The 24,303-nt window shown below is 38.6% G+C and overlaps 1 protein-coding gene across 1 annotated transcript in view; it reads left to right on the forward strand.

The window, feature by feature from the left end:
• Positions 1 to 24,303, forward strand: part of TTC39A (tetratricopeptide repeat domain 39A) — a 35,566-nt gene that overhangs the window by 10,663 nt on the left and 600 nt on the right. Inside the window, exons 5-16 of the mRNA XM_010582400.1 lie at positions 1,279 to 1,343; positions 3,793 to 3,892; positions 4,983 to 5,048; positions 10,845 to 10,953; positions 11,616 to 11,683; positions 11,814 to 11,873; positions 12,598 to 12,759; positions 14,432 to 14,523; positions 15,555 to 15,675; positions 18,007 to 18,118; positions 20,739 to 20,853; positions 21,559 to 21,675. Coding sequence (XP_010580702.1) covers positions 1,279 to 1,343; positions 3,793 to 3,892; positions 4,983 to 5,048; positions 10,845 to 10,953; positions 11,616 to 11,683; positions 11,814 to 11,873; positions 12,598 to 12,759; positions 14,432 to 14,523; positions 15,555 to 15,675; positions 18,007 to 18,118; positions 20,739 to 20,853; positions 21,559 to 21,675 — 1,187 coding nt within the window. The remainder of the gene's footprint in view (positions 1 to 1,278; positions 1,344 to 3,792; positions 3,893 to 4,982; positions 5,049 to 10,844; positions 10,954 to 11,615; positions 11,684 to 11,813; positions 11,874 to 12,597; positions 12,760 to 14,431; positions 14,524 to 15,554; positions 15,676 to 18,006; positions 18,119 to 20,738; positions 20,854 to 21,558; positions 21,676 to 24,303) is intronic.

Consider the following 24,303-nt stretch of genomic DNA (forward strand, 5'->3'; position numbering starts at 1 on the left):
CCCCCCCCCCAGTTGCTAATTAAATACTGACTTTTTTCTACAGGACAAAGAAAAACAGTGTCACATTTTTCTGTGGTTATTTTGTTTGCCTGTGATTGGGATTCAAGTCTGTGGGGATATATCATCAGGAATTACATGTTCATTTATGGCATGTAGTTTCTGTCCTCAATTATTATTCTTGATAATGTTGCGTAAGGATGACTGTAAAGGACATAGGCTAGCGGTGGTGTTGCAGGCTGCAGGAGTAAGCCCCTGCCCTTCAGTTCAGGCCATTAGTCTTCCTATACTAGTTCATAGAAAGCAAAGTCTGGAAGAAGTTGAACTGTAACTTTGATTGGATCGAGTTATCTTCCTGACTTACAGGAGGATGGAAAGCTCTTTGAGGCAGGTTCTGTCTTTTTGTTTACATATTGATGAGCACAATTGGGCCCTGTTTCCTTAACAATAACAGTAAAACAACCAAATGTTCATCTAATGTATGCTATTTTCTCCACAATGCTTCATCCAGCCTCTTAAAGTACCATCACAGAAGAATCATCTGCTAAAACACATGTAGTCTTCCTATCCCAGAGTAATAGATATCAAAACAATCCAGAATGACAGATTATATATGATGAGTGAGGCAAGAAACTGCCACCAGAAAGTTATGAGACTAAAGATTTTTGTCTTTGGGTTACAACTGTAAACTAACAGTCCCCCAGATAAACTTTGCTGTATCTTCTCAGTTCATTATAGCTTGTAATGTAACATGGTACCATACTAGTATGGATCTCACAGATACTTGAATATTCAGACCAGAAAGAGCATGTCCTGCATAACTGTACTTATCCTGCTTCCTTTTTAGGATGTGAAACTGTATTCTGTAGACACCTGAGGACAGGCAGGTATTTGTATCTGGTGCTGAGCCAGTAAATGTTCACATCTTAACTGTGCTGAAGGACAAATGAGAGAAAGCTATTTTTTGAAACAGCCACAAATGCATGTACCTTAGGTGCCATTCACTAGTTTAGTCCCTGTTCTTTAATGCAAATTCAGGTGGTCCAAAGGTCACAAGGCCTCAACCAATCACAGAAGGCATCAAAATAAAGTGTATACGTCTGAACAGAGTAAAAATATTTTAATATAGAAAGGAAATCCTAAATCCATGTATTGTTTCTCAGAGACTTATATTGTCTGTGTCATGACGGTTATGTTCAAGGCGTGTGTTCATCTCAAGAAGCCAAAAGCTCTTTATAATGCTTGTAAATTCATATTGCTAATGTGTTTCCTTTCTAACAGGATGAGAATATGGTTAGCTTCATAAAAGGAGGCATCAAAGTCCGAAACAGTTACCAAACATACAGGTAAGTCAGAGTGATGATGTGATTAAGCGTACTCTTTCAGTAAAAAGTGCTGCTGGTCGAATTGTCCAATTCACAAATTAACTAGTATTTTATTTATTGCAGCCTTTATTATGTGCTTTATGTCTATAGCCTTTCTCAGCCCACACAAATTCCTCCTTTGCATAACAAAGGACATTGATATGGTTGATTTGGATTGTAAAGATAGTGGACCCTAACCCTGTTAACTCCCAAGGCTTGCCTACTTCAAATACTACATCCTTGAAATTATGTCAAAAAATAACTGTTCTAAATGATGTAGTGCTCATTGTGTCTGCATAGCACAATTTGGAGGTCTCACAGTCGTTAGGCATATGAAATGGCATTTCTTTGTAGTTCTAGCTGCAGCCTTTTGGGACATCAAAAACCAGTAGCTGAAGCATGCGTAATTCCGTAATAAATGTGTGAAACTAAAACAAATTAAGAGACAATAAACTGAAGAGCTTGCAGTGGAAAGTATAAATGGCTTCAAACAAAGATTAAACAAAATTACAGGAATTAAGTTTATAGGGGCTAGTTATCATAGTGGAACAGATGCAGTCTCTCCGCGTCATGAAGTCCCTGAACAGTCAATTCCTAGAGGATGCTTTTCCAAGCATATGCCACTGTCTGAGTGAAATATTTGGTTAGCTGGACTCTTAATCTGGTTAAGTATGGCAGTTGTTCTACTCTAAAGGTGCATGCTATTGAAAATGATAAGCAGGGCTGCTTATCTGAACTGACAATAAGCCCATTACTTAGTGTCTATAAGTCAAAAATATCTGCTTAAGCAGATCTCTTTTCATCCAGGAAGTTATGGAGAGCTACTTTCAACATGTGCAAAAGGTTTTGAAGTGCAGTAGTAAATTCTAAAAATTACATTAAAATATACACCATAGGAAGCATACTCAGTTATGCTAAATAAATTAAGATCAGCTCTAGTATATGTAAAAACAAAGGGGTTTTTGTGGTAATAACAACTTGAATAGTACTAAAACATATATTTTAACAAAGAGAAGGTTTGGATGTAAGATTGGCAGTTATGATTTTTGTTCTGTACCTTTGATGTTGGAGGAGATAATTTTTTGCCGTTTTGGTGAGGGCGTTGTGCAACAGGTTAGAGAAAAAATGAAATATAGAAATCAGACTTTATTTGCTTTGGTTGATCAATATTTTTTACAACGTAGTTTCTGATATAAAAAGCCATCTTTCCTTTCCCTTCTGTCAGCAGTACTGCTTGATAATCTGCAACAACAGCAACCCTGAAAAGACAGGAGGAGTAAATGTTGCAAAGATACAATTTTTAAAACTCTCTTTCAGGGAGGAAAGGCTACCATACACTGTAAAAAAAGATGGAATGAATAAAACAATAGTTCAGAATGAAACATTTGCTTATTGTCGTTGAATAAAAAGTATCAGAAAACTTTAATGGTAGGACAGACTTATATGAATAATTTTAAAAAGTGAAAGCTAAATATACAAAATATTTTGTTTTATTTTAGGACTTTAAATTTGGACTCAAAACAGACACAAAAAGTCATGTGTCTAGCAGACACAAAACAGCATACAGTCCAGGTTCTCCGGAAATATACTGAAAGGGAAGGAGATGACAGTGTCCATTATTTGTGTGGGTTGAAGGCGACTCTAAATGCAGGTCCATTGTAAAGGCTGCAATTACAGTGAACAGTCCTGTATCTGTTGGCAACAACCAGCAGATAAAAACATGACAGCCTGAATGCAAGTATGTGGCTATCATAAAACAGTGTTTTTCTTCTCCTAGTAATTAACAAAATAAACTAAAACAATAGTGTGAAAAACACATAACTATAGAAAGCTTGGAGACAAAACAGGTTCAAATCCAGCTGGATTACACAGGGAAGTAAAGGGACACTACAAAGTTGAGATCTATGAGAGTTAGAAAAATAAGTGGAAAGTAATTTTTGGTATACCTGCCCATATCAAAATATTTCTTACAGTTGTCTTTTCCTATATATAACAAAGTGTTCTTTTGAATGAACATGCACAAAAAGGGAATACCTAATCCAGGAATTAGTGAAACTCAAATCAAATTTGCTAATTTAAATTTAACTCTCCTGCACTGCCCCACCATCTCTTTTTGCAGTAGTAAAGATTGGTGTTACCCGCAACAGCCGTTGTTGAAACATTTTCACACAGAAATGTGGTTGCAAATTGACTTTGTCTTTGACAGGAATTAATCTCCAGAACTTCATATTTTTTAATTGATAGTAATGTGACAGAAATGATTTGTTGATAAATCCAACAAAATGTTGTAGGTGGTGTCTGCCTGGGTGAGGTGACAAATTGACCTTTTTTGAACTACTATGTAGTTCAAGGTAATTGGGTTACTTTCTTATGGAATTGTAATTAATCATTTTATTTAATGACAACGTAACAGAATCTTGTGCATTTTCAGGGAGTTGGACAGTCTCATACAGTCTCCACATTATGTCAAAGGAGAAAACCATCTTCATTTTGAGGGAGGTGTAAAACTTGGAGTTGGAGCATTTAATCTGGTATGTAGCAACAGTTCTTCTCTTGAGCTGAAGTCCTGCAACTTCCTGGAAATGATCTTAACTTAAATACCTGAGAAGTTCCACTGACATCAGTATTAATAATAATACAGTTAAAATTAGGTATGTGCGCTGACACTTGCAGGTTCCCAGTCTCTGGTCTAAGAATGTCAGATAGTAATACACGTTAGAAATAAAGAGACTACTACCCACAACGTGGGCAACACTGCTTTGTGTGTGCAGACCCACTTACACATCCTCGTGGGGAGATTATCAACTGAGAAGTTATCTCATCTCACATGGGCTAAGGGCACGTTCTTTGAGAATATAGCTGAGTGCCTGTGCCCAGCTTCCAGTAAGGGTGTTCATTAGCCAAGTGACCAATATTTGGGAGGTTCTTGGAGGGGAAGGTGTTACAGTCTCATGAGAAGGGACCCATGGGGATGGGGGCCAGGAGAAGCCTTGTACAGAAGCAGCAGTTGCCTGTGCTTGTTGACTTCCATTTACTGTTTAACTGGCGCTTGGGAAGCAACCGGGGACTTGGCCGTCAGCAGGGCAGTTGGTGGCCTGGGGTCCTTCTGAGGCCACTGTTGGCTGCTGTTGCTTGTGTTCTGGTCAGAAAGTGGGAGGTCAAATGGTACAGGACAGTTCCTGGTATGTCAGAGAGGCGTTGACCCAGAGATTTGTTCAGACGATGGGCTGCAGAAAGTGCCTGGTGCTTCCCCTTGCTCGCATTACTTTGTGTGAGTCTGGCACATGCTCAGATGTTAGATTTACTGCACAAAGAACAAATACGTACTGTGTGGTACGCACCCAATATTTCTGAAACATCCAAGAAGTACTAGAGTTACTAAGCATGTGCTGTGTAAACATATTTCTATGCAGGGAATCCTGGAGACACAGGGTCCCTATATTAAACAGATATTTCTGTTTAAATTGTATGTAAAATATAGCAGGTGTATACATTTACCCAGAAAATCGTCAGACATATGAAGATGTTTTTAGTGATTATTTCTTGTGTTTGGAAAAATTGTAGGAGGCAGCTGGTAGCTGAGAGGCAGAAAGTCTATTACTGTTGCATTTCTTTCTATAGACATTGTCCATGTTTCCCGCACGGATTCTGAGATTACTGGAGTTTGTTGGATTTTCCGGAAACAAGGTAAATGTGAACTAAATATTATTGGTACGTTCCCCTCGCTCTTCAAAAATGGAGGCAGGAGTTTCTCCTTCTTCCTCCCATTATTTGTAACCCCTGGAAACACTGACTGGTATCACACATGTGCACTGTTGGCACTGATGCTTTCGTGCAGCTCAGTTTTCCTTTATATTTTTGTCTGAACTATTACACTTCAAAGATTGTGTTACCATTGTTCAATGATGATACAGCTGTGAAACGTGATAAAGACAATGGCTAATACATTGATGTTGACATATTTAGTTTTTTAGTTACTGGTCTTTTGATGTATGCTTGTGCTTAGAAATCCATGGCCAAAAGTGCATTCTTAGCCTTTAATATATTAGCTTACTTGATAGTTACTGTCATTATGGTATCTGAATGTCCCTGACAGGTTCCTGCATTACATCCAGTTGGGAAAAAACATATCCAATTTCATTTCTGGTTTGTTTTTTTTTTTCTCCATGTCTTTAATAGCAACTTATAACTTGAGTGTGGCACCTAAATTCTTTTTGCCTAAAGGAGTAAGTGCTTTTTTGCCTGGAGAGTAACCAGTCTGACTACGTTGTTTGTGCACACAGTTTAAGGACAGAAGTTAGTAATGAAGCACCAGTAAACTTGCATGAACCTGAGTAATTCTGCAGGTCAGATGCACAGAAAGTGCTGTGTTAGAATTTTTTTGGATTTGTTGTTTCAAAATAGGATACTAAATTGATGGGAGTGTCTTGGCCTTGATACCTTGTACCTGCCCTTGTCTCTTGTTCTACCAGCAGAATATGAGATTCGCGCAAAGTTGGGTTCCTGGATTAAGAAAACATGGTCCTTTAACCTAAACCATTAGTCACATTTATTTCATAAATGCTGGGTAAGGTAAATGTTTGATGTCCTGCAGACACAACAAAAGCTATATGAACAAGTTAAAACTTAACTCTTTCTTAATGCTTTCTATTTACAAAACAAGTTTCAAGGAGAAAAGTGATTCCTTAATCAGAGCTGCAACCTTAAGTGACAGGTGGATGAGTGTCATCACCATTTTATTAGTTTACAGGAAGGATCTTAGATCTGAAAATAAAATGTCTAGTTTAAAAGCAAGGAGCTTTTGGCAGAGCATGGATTAGAACTTGGAAATTTCCAGGAGCTGACCAGGACCTGTTTCACAAGCAGTAGAGGCAAAAATCAAATAGTTCTAACTGTCAGTTATGAAAACAAAGAGCATCTAAAGCAAAATATTCTCCTAGAAATGTAAGGGCAATTCACATACCAGGAGAATTCTGAGAATATTTTGCTCAACAACTCAACACTATTACTGCAGATGAAAGTTGTCCCTCTAATTGAATTTCTGTTGTTTTCTTTTGGCCCTGGGATTTCTTGTATGGCCATCAGTGGGCTGATATTTGTGGTGATGAGTCAAGCTCCTGTTCCAGTTTTTTAATAACTCACTGAAGCATGACCTATATTACCATAAATGTAAGCAAAAAACTGCTGCCTGCACACCATGAAAAAGGAGTATTTTAAACATGTTGATCAAAGTTCATTGGTGGTCATTTATTTTAACATCCTAAAAAAGTGTTTCTGCATTTAACATTTGTGAGTCAGGTGCCTAAAGCCAAAAGCAAAATTGCAGTTGCATTTGCAATCCTTTCCAGTGGTGGTTTTCCAAAACTTGCAAGAGGAAGCTGTCCCATGCAGGACAGACAAGAGTCTAGAAGGTGAAAGAAAAAGTGACAGAGGAGGAGAGGGCAAGTTTGTCATGTGCGGCATCCCATCCAGAAGAAAGGATACATCTGTATTTGATCTTGCAGTCTTTTCCATTAAATGCTCATGGCGAGCATCAGATTGTGCAAGACAAAAGAGCCATGGTTAGTGCCTTGAGCTGTTTACGTTACCTGAGAGAGCTACAGTGCACTGGAGGACAGCTTGCTTTTGGTGTGGGTCATGTGTTTATTAAAACTGGATATAAAATTGCATTACGTTATCTTCCACAATATTAATCTGCCTTGAAGCCAGCAGATTTGCCCGTAGGGACTCTTCTTGCCTCTCAGACATGTCGTGTCTGATAGTAAATGAGGGCATGCCCAAAGCTCCATTAAGTCCTAAGCCATTTGTGGGCACTGCGGACAACTTGATCAACTTAACAGCAGTCTGGAGTCTCAAAATAGTAGGTAGGATAAGATCAAGAAAGTATAAAAGTTGCTTGAGGCCACGTTTGTTCCCTTGCAGTCCAAGATGTGCGTGTTGTGCCCTTCTCACTGTTCAAGCTCCTTTCCCCTCTGTCATTGGTCAAAATAAGGGCTTTTTTGTGTTTAATGGCATAGGCCCTGCATTTGGGCATTGAGGTTCAATACAGTTTTGCCCAATTTAGTGAGAATTTTTTTGTGGGCAGAGGTATGTATTACACACTGTCAAGTACGCTGTGCTGGGGAGGCATCCCTTCCTTGCTCACTGGGCAGTACATAGGGTATGCGTCCCTTCTGGACTTTTTGTGTTTAATGATAACTAACTTCTGATGTGAGATCAGAGGAGTCCTTGCACTATCTTCCATATAAGCATTGAACTCTTCTTACTGACTCTTCTTGCCAGGTCTCAGGCTAATATTTACTCTTGTTCTTATTTTATAGACAATTACAAATACTGTGCTGCTAAACACTAGAAAAGTTTGTCTTGAGTCTACCGTATGTTAAGTGCAATCTGGCAGGGGGTCAGATGACACCATGATTTCCAGGGAAGGCAGGAAAACTTTCACGTAGAACCAATTTCTTTCAAATTATACTTTTTGATGTGGGAGGACATTTTTCCCAAAGCAGCTGAGCTGAAGAATGGTTTTGATGCGTCAATTTGTAATAAATTGAATTCCAGTTTCCAACTAAGCATCTTTTTGAATGGCGTTTTGGTGTCTTCTGCAAATTTTAATTGAAGGTTAAATCTAAAATTATTTAATGGGACACATTCAAATGCCCTGTCTACCAGTTCAATTAGTCAGTTCTTTGTAAAAGCTGTTAGTAGTATCCATGCTCCTTGCTAAGGCTGCAGTAATGTGGTCAGGTCATGGGACGTGAACGATGACCTTGCTTTGCTTTCATTGTCGAGATCCCGAATTAAAAGAGAGTGATTTAAAAATATCATTCAAGAGCTTTTGCATCAGGAAAGTAGATGGGTTTTAGTCAGTGACAGCTGAAATAAATATGAAACAGTCTCAATGTTGTCTGATAATGGTTTTGAGCATTGTCCTCGTTTTTCCTGCATTTGCTGTGGGAATCCCCACTGCTCTTGTGGGGAGTCCTGAATGACAGAGCATTGGATGTCTTGGGACAAGGATCGAATCAATGAGATACTGATGTAATATAATGTAGTGACAGTCTTGGGAATTAAGAGATCGTAGGATGTTATGAGCAACTTGCACAGAAAGGTGGGAGGTACCGTATTGGATCAGATTTGTCTCTAAGAAGTGTCATTGCTCTGCATTATACCTTATGCCCTTCAGAGTAACTTACATTTTGTGCGAAAACAAAACCTAAATGTGTTAATGTCATTTAAGCATTTTGGAGAAATGACGAGTGCTTATTGCCTTGACATCTGTTTTATATTGTAGCAGTATGCCCTGTAATAGACTTTGGAAGCTCATTCCTGGTGTTCTGGAATTGCTCATATCACCTGTGGCATAGGTGTGGGAGATATTTGTGGGTTATTTATGGTTAGAAGGTGTGTCCTAACAATTAAATATAATATACTCACTTAGTGACTGGTACCAGTGAGTGTAGTTTGTTTACAGAGTTTCTCCTTAGGCTCAGGTAGTAGCTGCTTGTGATTTGGTTCCAAGATCCTCAGTTTGATCCCCAGTGAGGATTACGCGGGGGTATTGTCCAACTCATGACACCTCACTTAGCTGATTAGCTGTGGGTGTGGGTTGCATTCCTTGCCCGTACAGATGATAACTTTGTGTTTGGCTGTATTAAAATACATTTCTGAGGCTAAAATAAATAAGTGAGATCAACTTGACGAATGATTAAGTTATTCTATATGACTAATAAAATTTGTTTCTGTATCATTCTTAGTGCTATTCACAAATGTGATCAGCATTCACTTTATATGTATTTTTATATTATATGGAAGATGTCAAACACTGTAAGGCCTAGTACTGATGTCAGTAAAGGCTCAGTGAAATATCCAGCCTGAAGATTTTTCACTTCAAAGAAACGTACTTTGGAAATCTACTTTGGAATTTTTTTCTGCCAAAATTCATTCTGCAGAATGTTTTGTCTTACTTCTACTTCCCAGTGCTATAGCGCTACTTTGTTTTTTAAATCCAAATATTTGTGGTTTTCAGCTGGGCAGTTTAAAGAAGATGAATATATCATATTTTGTTACTTATCTGTATCAGTTAAACTTTTGCTCTCAGCAGAAAAATGAAGTTGACTTTATTTTGCTGAGTTCTTGGTTTCCATTAAGTCATTGATTTTAAGTAATGATTTTACTATCTTTTAGTTTCTTCTGAAGTGATATGCAAGTCAGTATTTTCATTATTTTGTCCAGGCTAGGTGTTATACTAATGGACCTGCAAATATGCGTGTTAATGGTACCTTTCCCTATAACAGTAATTAATATAATAAATCAAGATTTTTTTGAAAACACAAAATAACTGTATTTGTGTGAAAACACTTAACCATACTACTTAACTGAAAAAGTACATGTATGATGAAAACTAGAATATGATTACAGGCTTCAGGGTTTACACAGTAAGTGGTAAAGGTGAGGTAGCGTAACGCCCCTCTGTCGGCAAGGACACACAAAAGATGAAAATCTGTGTTGAGATCATGCTCTGAGTGCTCACTCTGATACCTTCCACAGTGGCTCAACAGGCGTCCCTCAGGGTCCCTGTTTATAGCGTAGCTGGTTTGAAAGGATGTCCTTATAGTCACATACATCGTGTTCCAGTAACTTTCCATTGCAGTCATAGTGTAACTTTTAAACAGAATTTTCCCCAGCACATGGTGGACGTCTTACTGTGCATATTTACTAGTAGGTAGATCTCATGTTTAATACATTTGCATATTTATATTCTTGCTGTTGATATCATGGAACCAGTCCTAGAATGGGCTGCTAAATGCTGTTGCCTCAGGAGCTTGAATCCTTAAAGTTGGTTATCCATCATGCTGTCACTGAATATGAATACAGCATTATACTGGATTGCTTTAGTTCTTCCCAAAGGGAACAGAAATATTCTTCTTTTCATCATACTTTTACACTGGTGGTAGTGGGCCAATGTCATTGCAAAGTTCCTTTTGTTCTTAGCATACTTAAAAAAGTCATTTTGCCCTGTCATGTTTTGCCCTGCTAGTTGCAGATTTTTTTTTTCTTGATATCTTTAACTTGCTCATGCAGTGAGTAACAACAAACATGGATACACTGCACAATGGCGATATGTGTTGTTTGCCTTGCATCTCAAAACGCAGTGGTTTTTGTTTCTGGAATGCTGTTTAGCAGCTCTTGGATGATGGTGATAAGTTGTCTCACATTCTCTTATGTTAACCATGTAATACATCCCAAGTTGCTGCTCTGTCATCAGATGTTTTCCAGGCTAAGAAGTAACTCCGTGAAAAACTGTTAGATAACTTCATATGTGTATTTTTATCTTTCATTGCTATGTAAGCAGTGTATGTCAGTGCATTTTGGGAATTTGGTGAGCGAACAATCTATGGATGACACTGCAGAAGTTAACAAACTAGCAAAACACAGCTTTGGTTCTTTTCCAATACTTGGTCCTCCTCACCTCTGTTTGCACAGGAGCATGGTCTGCTGCAGCTGCAAGAAGGAGCATCATCATACAGCTTTAGGTCGGTGCTGTGTACCATGCTGTTGCTTTGCTATCATACTTTCATGACCTTTGTGTTAGGTAAGATTGTTTATAATAACTCTTGGATTTGATTAGTTCTTGTGGGACACAGGGGAAAAAGATGATTCCATCACCTGTTTGTTGGTGAATTGTTTGTTTGTGACCAGATTAAATGTAACTAATTTGTGGGTAATTTTACAATAGTGATCATAACTGAAGAGAGTGTCTTAATCTTCAAGCTGGACGTTTGTTTAACACACAAGAAGGGAGACGATGGGGATAGCAAAGGAAGTTGTGAGAACTAAATCTGTCTTCAGTAGTCAGGTGCATTATTTGGTAGGTTAAAATAATGGCTGTAAGTGGTGACTTCCTGAATGTTTTGTTAGTGTTTATATGTCATCCCTGACTTTTTTGGGAGGTGATAGCTTCCCGCTGAGAGATACTTCCCTGTTATCTCCTGCTAAAGCATTCCACAAAATGTGTTTGTCTACGCAGAAGTGAGTTTTCAAGTCAGTAAGCACAATGTTGTTCAGGTCTTCCTGCTTGCTGGCTTAGTGCAACACCAACCTGTATTTATGCCTTACTTATCAGAGAGGGGAACTTACATATTGGTCAGATGAGGATGGCTAATGAGTACCTTGCATTCCTGGTTTGGGTGTTGGTTTTTTTTTTCTTTTTTCTTTTCTTACTATTTTAGTCACTTGCATTTTTATCCATTCTAGGGACAGGAAAAGGGAACGTTGAGGAGGCAGAAAGACTACTTAAGCCTTACTTGGCTCGCTATCCAAAGGTAAAATGAATCATAATTTAGTTTGGTATGATCGTTTAATGTTTTCTTGCCCAGTAACAAAGATCTAGACTGTATGGTCAGCTTGAAAACTATTATAGAATACTTGTATTTTTATTATTATTTATTACAGGGAGCCATATTCCTGTTTTTTGCAGGCAGGATAGAAACACTAAAGGGTAATATTGATGCGGTAAGTAATCCTTTTGCTCTTGGGAAAGTAAGTTTCAAAAGCTTTAGAAAAACTCCTCCAGGAACAATGTTTCATTTTTGGCTAATGCTTCCTGTGGCTTTAGCCTATATTTAATTTATAGTTTATGAATTACAAATAGGAATTCTGAAAACTATTTTGACTAGCTTGTTTGACCAGCTCATTTTGCTACTCTTCTCAATTTCTGGTGGTAATCTATTCTGCCACTGTTAATAACACAGTTTTCTCATTGTCTTTTGCCTTCAGTCTGAGTGAGAGTCATACAAGACTCGAAAGAATTAGGGAGGTGATAATGTGTGTCCAAAATACTCTGAGACAGAGTATCAGCTGGCGTGCAGTGCAGTAGCTCCCTTGAAGTCTTTGGAGCTGCAACATGAAATGTCAGCTGAGCATCTGTCCTCTGACTTTAGTTTCCTAATTTCCCCAGACACAAACATTCATTTTGCCTGTGCTTAGAACTTAATATAGCTTCCAGGAATGGGGAGTTCTGTGGCAGGGGTAAGCTTGCTAACACCAGGATGACTGTGGAGCCAAGAATCTCTTGTGTGAAGCCAACAGACCTGATTTTGGGTAATACTGGGCTGTTAATAATTTGGAAGTTGCAGGAGCTATGAGGGCAGATCATGAAGCCTCAGTGTCTATTACAGCACTGGTGTATGTGCATTTCCACATGATTAAGGCAGCGTTTGGAAATCTCTGTGTTCAGGCGGTTGATAGGTATGAAGAATGTTGCGAGGCTCAGCAATATTGGAAGCAGTTTCATCATATGTGTTACTGGGAGCTCATGTGGTGCTTCACCTACAAGCGGCAGTGGAAGATGGCTTTCTTTTATGCAGACCTGCTAAGCAAAGAAAACACTTGGTCAAAGGTAAGTTAAGCCAACGGGAGGGCGGAGAGCCCTGTAGTATCTATTAACTTTCCATCAGATTGAGTTGACTTTTTGTAGCTTTGAAGCTTTTGTAGCTTTGAAGATGAAGATTGTAAAACAAAACCTGGTCTGCCACGGCTCTTACAGAACAATGTGAATTGCCAACATTCAAATCTGAACAGATTGTGGGCAAACAGAAATCTTTTGGGCCTGACTTGTAGATGAAGAACAGCTTGTTAAAGATGTTCTGCTGTGTATTGACTGGTTGTGTCATCAAGACATTGCAATTAATGGCGCAAGTTGCCATTCCTTTCATTACCTTATGGCTATAAGCTCTTTTGGTGATGAGTGACGCTAGCCATGATGGTGCCTCCAGGATAATAAATATAATTAGAAGAGGCACCTTGCCCTGTGCATCTGAAGGGGAGAAGGTCTTCCATCCAGAACCCTGGTAGCTTTCTTCCCTTTGTCTTTCCCTGAGCCCCAGCGAAATCTGTCAGAGGAATTAAGTCTGGCTGGGGGCGGGTGGTGTGGTTGACTGGAGGTTTGTTTCTTCTTAATGTGATCAGACTATGTGTGGGGGGAGGGTATCTCTGTCTGTTTTTTCTGCTACACATTGTATGTATTGGCCAAGTGGAACCAAAATCAACTCGAGGTCCAAGCAGCCAGGTGAGAGCAACTCTCTCAGTGCTCCCACTTGGGTGAAAACTGCAGTATGGACTCCCTGTGCCTCTTGGGATTCCAGCAACGCGTTCAGCCGGGTGCATTAGTCTGAATAGCTCCCACAGAACTCACACAGCCAGGGGTGCACCACCTGGCTTAAAAGCTTTAATATCCTGAAATGCTGCAGGATTAGTATTAACATGTATCCTTTTAAACTATGTGCAGAGTTTTATACTATATTACAGGAGTCTTAGAGAAGCAGAGAAGATCCTTCCTATTAATATGTAATCTACAGTGCAATGGAATAGTAGCAAACTAGTAACTACATGAGCTAAATGAAAGATGGTCACATATATGCACTGTTAGATTCCGGTATAAATAAATAATCACAGCTTAAATTATTCCAGAAAACTCCTGAAACTTATGGTTACTGTAGACTCCTTAAAGCAGTAATCAAGCACTCACCAACTGTTATTCTCTACTGTTGCAAGAGTTGTAATGTCATCTGCTGCTTTACTTTCCTTGGTTGCTGAATGTATGATTGCTCAGGAATCCCTGTGAAATCAGTACTTTCCATAATCTGAAATCGTGAAACCCTTCAAAAACTGTTTTCTAGAACCTAATATTTGAGATATGCTACCAAGTTGTGATTGGACACATAGACCATATAGTATTATTTTTTTCTCTGAGCATGAGCTTTTCATAGGTTTTCTAGCATGTATTCCTGAGAGTAATAAAAATTCACTTTACACAAGCATGACATTTATTCTCAGAATTTGGACATAAACTATAAGCTGATACAAAGTAAACAGACATACATGATAAAAAAAATTTTCTGTACTCCACTTTTTAAAATACTTATCTCCTGCGTAAAATTTTGTAAGATTACATTTGTTTGTGAACAAAAGCAGCAACTTCTTTCTCTTTGTTGCTGTTTTGTGCTTGATATCAATAACAGTGATGCTGTAAATTCATTTTTCTGCATATATATTTTTGATTGCAATTGCAGGCTACTTATATTTACATGAAAGCTGCTTATCTCAGTATGTTTGGACCAGATGACTGCAGTCCTTTTGGAGACAGCGAAGTTGAATTATTTAGGTAAAATTTGCTACTCCTGATTACAACAGTTTCCTGTCTTTTCACATCACAGTGTTGCGGGAAGAGAGGCAAAATTATTCATTGTACACTTGGAAGATCTGTGCAAATAGCATTGGATTGGTAAGAAATTGCAGAATGAAACATTCACTTAGACTAAAGTAGACCCTGAGTTCAGACAGCAGATTTCTCCTGGCCTGGAAATACTTTAGGGATAGGATATTAGGTCTACCAGCTGTACAGTGGCTGCTGCTGTTGCATGTAATATGCACATTCTTTTTCAGTTGTTTCCTTTAATCAAAATGGCATGTGAGATATGAAAACCTTCAATGGATTATGCTACAAGATGTGTGCCTCCTTAGTGGAGACATCAGTACAACTTGATTCTTGGGTTTTGAGTCTGAGAGGAATATGAAATAGTTAAATGTGCAAGTGAATATATGCATTATTAACACAGTGAGTTAACCTGATTGTAATGCTTAAGCTCAGAAAAACCTAAACCTTGCTGGGGCAAAGAAAATTGATTACTTTGGTTTTTACAATTTTTGTATAAAATCTAAATATCACTTTTTTATGTGCTTTTACAATATATTGATACTTTCAGGCTTTCTATATCTTATATAAACATTACAAGCAGATTCACTGGGTTTGGGATCCATTACGAGGTGAATAGGTTTGGTCTTTGGGAGAACGGGAGGAACACTGACAAAAGCTTGCTTGCCTCTTTCTTAGCCTGTGAAGAAAGATGGGCACTTTATGAGTTAGGTTAATCATTATTATTCCGTGGGTGGGGAAGAGTCCCTCTTCCTCCTGCTTGATTAAAGAGGAAGCCTAGAGATATATGTGCCCTGCATAAAGACAGCTTTTATGAATATGTATTGCTCAGCTTCCCCAGAGGTAGCTATAGCTCAGTGTGTAACAGCTTTTTTAAGTTCTCATTGGTTTGATTTTTTTTTTTTTTTTAAAGTTTGAATGGTTTTTTTCCCAGAGGTTCACAGAGGAAAAATTCCTTACATTTTCCTTTAAACTTTCAGGATTGTTCCCAGTTTGAAACTGAAAATTGCAGGGAAATCTCTGCCTACAGAAAAGTTTGCAATTCGGAAAGCTCGACGATATCTTTCTTCAAACCCCATTCCTTTGCCTGTTCCACCTTTGGTAAGTTAGAAATATCCCTGCCCCCACCCCCACCTCCCTTACTAACTTTTTTTTTAATTTACGGAAATAAAAACGAGATAATTAGAATAGTATCTTTCCATGTTTCTAAGGTAAAACCTCTGCAGGAGACTGGAATGTTCCCAAAGCAAAGCCAAATGAATGCAAGGAATGCTGTAAAACTGGGGCATGCACCAGCCACAGGGAACTAAGCCAGTTGTTTGTGACACGTAAATGTGTTGCATGTGTAACTCATTATTCCAGCTATAGACTAGCATGCTCCTAACAGCTTTCTTTTGATTCCCTTTTGAGGAACTTTGCCCTAGGTCTCTTCTGTCATGTGTCATTTACTGAGACTACTAAAAGAAGACTTTAAGGTACAAGTTATGAGGGGGGGGGGGGAAATCAAGGAAACAATGCGAGAATTGGGGACTGCATGTAAGCATCTATTTAATGTGCCTCTGAATGTTTGCAATTTGGTGCTCTCCAGGGCAACTCATGGGTGCTGGGTTGAAACAACCAAATCCTTTAGCCACTCCAGAAAACCATTGCATACGGTTTATTTTTTTTTTTATTTTTTTTATTTTCTCTTTTGGCCTGTAATGCTGGCCAGTTCCCTGTGGCCAGATGAGAACAGCTGCATAAGGCACCCATTGCCTCACTCATGGTGCACTTACAAAAATCTGTCTGCAAAGAACACCTAAAAGAACATAAAAGGATTTTGAGTCCACAGGTTTGCCAAGTGCAGTGGTGTTAACATTTGCAGTGCTTTGAGCTGTTGTGTGTGAGAAACAGATGGATGATTAGTAAATACTCTTTAAGAAAATGCCTGAACAAGGAGAGGCTCTTGGAGACACCAGTGAGTAGTCATTTCTCAGCCCACCAGCTGGGTATGTGACACAGTGCCTTTTGAAGAAATATAGATGTTACAGCATAGCGTGAGTATTCACTAGAGGCCACTTCCACTAAGCCTTAAGACTGAAATGAGAGAAATAATTAGGTTACTTTGTGCCTTTCAGGTTTCAGAGATTGTAGAGAGTAAGAAATGCACACGCCTGGGGTTTGGCTAGGCTATTCGAATGGGATTTTAGCAGAACAGGTAGTAAGAGCTCTCCTTGGAGTCGCCGGGCACTGCGTCCTTTGTTTCTGCTGCAGTTGCATTTCTGAGGCAGCAGATGCCGTAGCTGAACAGATAAAAGCACTTTGAGGATGTGGAATTGGGTGCAGAATCTTATCTCTAGGATTTTTTTTTTTTTTTTTTCACTGTGAAGGGACTTGCTGAGAGGAGTGAGTCCTCAAGCAAGTCTTAGCTCAGGGATTTAGCCTAGAATAACTGTAGTTTGAATACTTCTGTTTCAAAACCGTGTTAACAAATCTGCACCACATACAGTAAGCTCAGCACAGGTTTTCTAATCAATAGAGACCAGATGGTGAAAGCAACAGTGATTGGGGTTAACATGCTGTTTCATCTATTCTAGCCTGACAGCTTTTTGTACTATGGTTCCAGAACTCAGTTATTCCATACAGAAGTTTTATCAAAAAGCTTTAAATTATCAAATACAGACTCGGTCTTAGAATAAATAACTTGTCATGAGGACCAGTCGTAAGTCTATATAATATTTCCATCTTGAACTTTGTGATTGCTAGTGGCAATGGGCACATTTGGTCTGGTGATATACTCTAAGAGAGAACCCCAATAACAAATAGGAATTAAACCAATAGTTCTTAATAGAATTTAAGAACAGTTGAATAAGAAATAAGTTACTTTCTGTGGGAACATCAAACAAACCTGAGGAATTTAAAGGATTTACAGTTTGGCTCTAAAATTCTGTTGGTTTGTTTGAAGTTTGGCGTAAATGTTAGGGGGTTTTGGTTTGCCTTTTGTTTTATTTTATTGTCCTGAGACTTCATATTTTTTTCTATGGTAGCAATACATTGTAGTTATTTATAGTTATTACTGCCCCGGCTAGGATAGAACTGAAAAACAAGAGACCTTAATCAAGGGACAGTCAGCCATGTGCCATGAATGTTTTAAGTCTGTTTGTTCTGTTGGTACTCGCCTTCATCTATAAGTGAGATTGTGTTTGCATTCTGTTCAAGCTATCCTCCTTGCATTGTGTGTAGTAAATGGCTCTTCAGTTGTCTTCCAGGGCTAATTTGTTCTGAAACCAATGTAACAAGTTTTCAGTTGCAATGAAAATATGCTTTGACAAAATGACTGTTTATTTAAGGAATCTGTAACTTTTTCATCATACAGGGATAAACTAAAGTATTTGCTAACTCCATTTATCTAGTAGTGTAATTAATGATGCTGTCATTTCTCCCTGACCCTAGGAAATGATGTATATCTGGAATGGCTATGCTGTAATTGGAAAATGTCCCAACTTAACAGAAGGCATGTTAGAAACTTTAATTGAAGCAGAAGAAGCATTGGCAAGAAGTTCAGGTAATCAGTGATACAGTTTAAGCAGGTATTTTACAGTGCAATAGCTAAAGATATTATCTGTAAATAAAGAGAGACACTCATTAGTAAAGTTAATCTGATCATAGAAGGAACACAGATAATGAAACATAAACTGTTTATGCAGATAAGAATAATTTTCCTTTTTAATATAGCAATAACTTACAATAGTAGCAAGTGATTTTCCATCCACAGATGTGTATTAGGAATAGTTTATGACATGTATTAAAAGACTGTTTATTTTGCTAGATCAAAATCAGCATATGCATTGACTTGATTGCTTGGATCTTGAAGCTTTGTTGTCCTCAGATACTGGATTTTAGTTTTGAAGGATAAATAGAAGGAAAAAAGTTGGTCTTCTGTTTTAGAAGTGCTGTCAACTTATGATGTGACCTTGGGCTGAGTGGTATTTGTGTGTCAACAGTATGCTGTAGAAAGCTGGGACATCAGGGGTGGGCTTCCTTTGCACTATGAATGACCCTAAGGCAGTATTCAACTGGAACAGGTTCTGCTACCACATCTTCTGTCAGTCTCTTAATTAGCCATCCGTGAGAAAGTTGAATTGATGTTTATTTCTTGCCAATCTTTCCCAACTCCTATGGGAGTGCAACCAGTCTGCACAGCTTTTCTCACAAAGTTTTTCTTACCAAATATTTGATCTTATTATTATATACTACCTTCCTGCAAAAAGATCAAGCCCCTGTTGACAAAGGAATATGGGCTAAATCACTGCATTGCAGTCTTTTCTAGGACCTTGGTCTTCCTGTGCACACTGTGTTACACAAGATTTGAAATAGTTGCTTGAAAGACTGGCTAAAGCTATCTCCTTTTTAACTGATTGAAAAAGAGAATGGAAAAATATTTTCAGTGAAGGTGACATCTTAGAAGAAGGCTTTTGACCCTTTCACCTTCTGTGTCACCCATTTTGTTACATTATTTTGAATAAGTGAGTTATTTCTCTGTTCTCTTTTTATCTTAGTTGGTAAATTGTGGATAAAGCTGGCTTTTTGCAGGGATTCATAGAAGCTGATTCATGTTTATAAAACACTGTGAGGATATGTAAATGAAAAGTGGGATATATTTTAAATACGCCAACAATTTAAAGTATTACCTGTTCCAAATAGAGATTTGCTGTTTCCAGGCATCATGCTTTCCTTGAGCTTTCCTGTCAGTGTTTGGGGCTAAACTATTGTATTTTCAAGTATTTGCTCTTTATTACTGTTAGATGCAACAATCTAACCCTATAAAATTATGAATTTGAAGATGTGCTCCTAGCAGCATTATACCATGTGAGGTGTAAAAGGAAGTCTGTTAGTGGAAGTAACATCTAGAAATACAATTATGTATATCAGATTTGCATCTAGGATCGGTCCCTAAATGTTTGCTTGTACAATCCAGGGCAGTTTGTAGGATGTGTTATAGGAGGAAGAAATACATGGCATGTGAACATGTTCTTGGGACAGATTTCCAGAAAAGAAAACTGATCTTCTTTTTTTTTTTTTTTTTATTCTTATGAAATAACTCTTCTGTGGCCCTGAGTCACCTCACTGTGCACATACTTAGTGTGTCAACTTTTGTCCTCTTCCCTGTTCCTTCTAAGTTAGTTTGCTGCATAGTCTTCAGGCATCTTCCCTGCGATTTGCTTTGGTGACATATGTATTTAGGGGCCTCTGTGGGACTTAGCAGTAGAAGTGACTCCAGTTGTAGGATCAAGGCCTCCAACTGCATAGTCCAAAGGGAAGCAGCTGTTTCATGCTGTATGTGTCAGCATTTAATCAGCTGGAGTGGCAGAGGAAGAACCAGGTAAGGTTTGGAGTAGTGAAAACAGGGTGACATTCAATAGCATGAGATGCAGTATCAGACATTTTGCAGAAATTCTTTTTAGTTAGTATTTCATGAATTGGAAATGAGCAAGCAAGCTGAAGATTTTGCTTGTAAACTTTAAGCTGCCTATGAAAAAGCCAGATGTTTTCTTTGAAAAGTATTATGCAAAAAATTTCTGATGGAGGGTGTTGATAGTAATGACTTTGAACTAGGCACTGGTAAGGCTGGTAAGGCTCTGGGTACTCAGAAGTATAAACTCAAAAGAGGTGAAAAGAAGGTATGGTAAGAAGATGAGGGTATCTGAGGTGCGGGTAGCAAAGTCTGGCATATTTTTGTTTAGCCAAACAAAAGTGCTAAAACGCTGGCATACGAATAGGTCATGTGACTAGAAGTCAAGGAAGGAGAAGAGCTATACATACTAAAGGGCAATAAAGGCATAAGGTTAAGAGATTATAAATTGGATCTTGATATTTCCAAAGTGGACACCTTAAATCAGTTTTTAGTTGTCAGAACAATACGATTGTGGAATAGCCTTTCAGTGGGAGTAGGGAGGGAAAGAACAGCCCAACAATTTTTAGACAAAGTTTGATCAGTTTATGAAAAGGATGATGTGTGTTTGTGTCTGCATTAAATGAACTAAATTGACCAGTTAGTTCCTTCCATTCTGTGTTCCCGTAAATGGATTGTGCTCACACCTACCTGTATAAAAGCTTCCCTACAGATAGGAAAGTTTTTGCTGCTCTAGAGTTTTCTAAAATGTGCCATTTACTTCATCTTGCAGCTACAGAATTACTAGCAGATGACCAGTGCGTGATAAAACTGTTAAAGGGCTTATGCCTCAAGCATTTGGGCAAGATCTCAGAAGCAGAAGACCATTTTAATTACATCTATTTAAAGTAAGTTTTCATACCTGGCATATAGGAGAGCTCTTGAATTTCTCAGTAACCATTCATTTCAAGTAAGAGGAGATGCAACCGTGATATGAATAGAAGGGAGAGGACTGCTGTATATTTAGTATTTATTTCAGTTGCTTTGATATCAAGGAATTGTAATTTTAATTGCCAGTGTTGTTAGCCACATATGGAAGAAGAATTGCAAATCTGTGCTTTTCAGATATAGTCCCCCAAAAAAGAAGAAAATAAGCACGTAAAATTTTTGAGATACCACTTCCTTTTTCTTGCTCCCTTCCTCTTACCAGTCATGAACAAGCTGTACCCAAAAGGCCAAATGCAGTCTGCAGAGACAGGTGGCAGCATGATTATACTTGGAACTTCTATACATCATGCAGTGAATGGCATCTCTTTTTGTCAGTTCACATGGATAGCGCTCATAATACTGTCATCGTTTCTAATACTTCCTTCATAATAAAGGCAATATTTTGTAATCTTGAGAAATAACGTACTGTGTAGGATGGTTACGCAAAATGCACTTTTAATAACCTGGAAGGTAGCTTTGGATAGAGAACATGACAAGTGTTGTAATAGAGATTGATTGCTCCTTCTGATCTTAGCTAATCTCCTGTTTATTTGTGTTTGGAGCTGTTAAATGAGGGAAACAATATATCATTTCAAGATCTTGAGGCTATTTCTTTTCCAATGCAGTGAGAAGAAGATAAAATATGACCATTATCTAATTCCAAATGCCTTGCTGGAGCTGGCGATACTGTATCTAGACCAGGGCAGAAGAGAAGAAGCAATAAAACTACTGGAAAAAGCAAAGTAAGCAAATGAAAAGCCTGTGCTGATGTCCGATGGGTCAGTATGGTATTTTACTGGTTAGTGGGAAGCAGAAACATTTCATTAATATCATGGAAACTCATTTCATTTTTTCAGTGGAAGCACGCCTGCCTTGGTTTTGGTTTGGAACTTTCTAGTGGTAGACATTATCTGATCGTTCAGTCTGTGACTTACCCATCCGTTCTGCTAAGAGCAAAAAAATTTTAAAGATGTTAATAGGAATGTCAAAGGCTTCCATAAGAAATAATCCATGTGTAACAAAATGTAATAATCTTTGTAGTCTATTTACTTATTCATAAAAGATGTATTAATTAAATCAAAGCTCTGTGTTACGGCTAAAATAGCATTACTCAAATTGATAGCTAGCAGTGCTGTTTTCTTTCCTTGATGAAGTACATTTAAGATAAGGCTTCAGGTTGTATTTAGTATCTTTGTATTGTTTCATCTGAAAGGCAACTGAAACACCTGCTTTTACTATTTTGTGCGATTCATTTTTCTAGCAAAGTAGGTTTATCAGGAATAGTTGGACTTGATCTTGTATGTTCTTTATTATAAAATTAACAAAATACTGGGTTTGCCTCTGTCCGAGCCTTTACTTCTCTGCTGAGCCAAAATTTCTTGGGGGAGGGAGGGGAGGGAATCCAAACCAAACAACCCTCGCCCTCTTCAAGCATCCTGCAGCAGGGTAGTTCACCTCTCTGCCTGGATCCTGAATGAGTCCAGATGTCTGCATCTTTCCAAGTGCAGAGAGTCACACCAGTCACTGCCGCAGGTGTGAGCAGCTACAAAACTGATGTCTGGCCCCAAGTTTCAAAGAGGTCAGAGTTTTTATTATGAGCTTTTGTCTGAGTCGGTCCACTACGCAAGACAGAGTGGTTAATCAGCTACCGAAGATTGTGCCAAAAGCCTGTCAACACAAAAATTAAAATATGCAATTCTTAATCTCCTATGCTTCTGAGCCTGGTTCTCTGTAGATTCATGGAAGATATTAAGAGGAGCAAAAATTGCATTGGCAAAATGCAATGGAAAGCGTTTCAGCTGGTTTCACATTCCTCAAAGCACGCCTCTCCTCCTGTCCTCACTTCCTTTGTTCAAATCTCTGAAGAAGAGATCTAGAAATTAATGATTCAGAGGTTCTCATTCCATCTGGTACTTCTATCGCTTGCTGCTCAGCCATTGCACTTTTCCCCTGATAGCTGTGTGTGGCTCATGCCACAGGCCCCCTCAAGGGAAGGTGTTAGGCTTAAAGAGGAGCACCAGCAGACAGCAGCTCTTAAAAATTTGTTGTTACCCAGTGTATGAATAGCTAATACTCAGACTTGCTATGCTCAAAGAACTTATGGACACTGTAATGATATGCAAAAAAAAAACCCACCACAAACCCCCCCGCCTTGTTTCAGTCAGTCATAATAAAAAGTGCAGTCCTTACATTTCCACCTGTAGCTGTTAAGCTGCATTAAAATGCTCAGGGTTTATAAGTTTTCAGCTAAAAATGCTCAATGTCTCTGCAGCCACTAGAGGGAGAAGGCGTTGTCCGTGGTGGGTGTCAGGACTGCAGAATTATGTTTGCACTTGGCAGGAGCGCAGACGAGCGCTTGGCTTGTGCATGACGCTTGATTTATTTGACCTAAATCCACATACTGCTGCTGGCTTGAATGTTTCAGCTCTGGGAGAAAGAGCAGAATGAGATGATAAACAGCTTTGGCATGGTCATGTATGGAAATATTTCTATTTCTATTTGTATGACTGTGAACTACAAGCAAGAGTAGCAGCCTACTGATGAGAAATACAGTATCTGCATGACAAAATCTACTTAATATAGAGAAAAAACTCCAGAGAGTTTCAGATCAGCATACAGCAGAACCCAGTCACCTCCTTTTCTCAGTCAGCCTCTTGGGTGTTGCATACATAAAATTACAAGCTGGTGTAGGATGGGAGTGGAATTCCTTGTTTTTATAAACTGCCATAGTAACAGATACCATGCTTCCATGCTTGATTTGAATTACTAATTTTGAACTGAAATGCTTTTAAGGTACACAGACTGTTTAATACTTAATGTTATGTTTCTGTAAAGATGACAAATACCTTCTAAAAGAAAATTAGCATGGTATAATCCTCTTTGGTATCTGGATTCTGTATCCATCCTGCGGGAGCTGACATGTTAATTCCTATTAAGTAGGATCTGCACTTCCTATGTGGTCCTAGGGGCAAATTTTCTTTTTTTATATAAGCTTTTCCATGAAAATACAGATTCTTTTAATGTTTCTGTAACTCTTTAGGGCGTGACATACCTACTGGAGACTATAGGCAGATGACACTGCTGAGTCAGCCATTAGATGTTTGTGGGGGAAGTCCTGCCAGTCTTTCCCTGGGCTGGTGAATTACTCCTTGAAAGCTGATACAGAGTCTCCTGTGTGCCCACTTTCTCTTTGCAAGCTTCTAGGACAACAAATTGTCTGGCCTGATTTCCTACACACAGTACACATCATTGACAACCATAGGATGGAGACAGGGTGTTTCCCTCTTCTGGTTCAGGATAGCTTTTCTCTCTCTCTTTCTCCCCCCCCCCCCCCCCCCCCCCCCCCCTTTCTCATCCTCGCGCTGTTCACG

The sequence above is a fragment of the Haliaeetus leucocephalus genome, unplaced genomic scaffold (genome assembly GCF_000737465.1).
Source record: "Haliaeetus leucocephalus isolate CR32 unplaced genomic scaffold, Haliaeetus_leucocephalus-4.0 Scaffold848, whole genome shotgun sequence".
Taxonomy (NCBI): Eukaryota; Metazoa; Chordata; class Aves; order Accipitriformes; family Accipitridae; genus Haliaeetus; species Haliaeetus leucocephalus.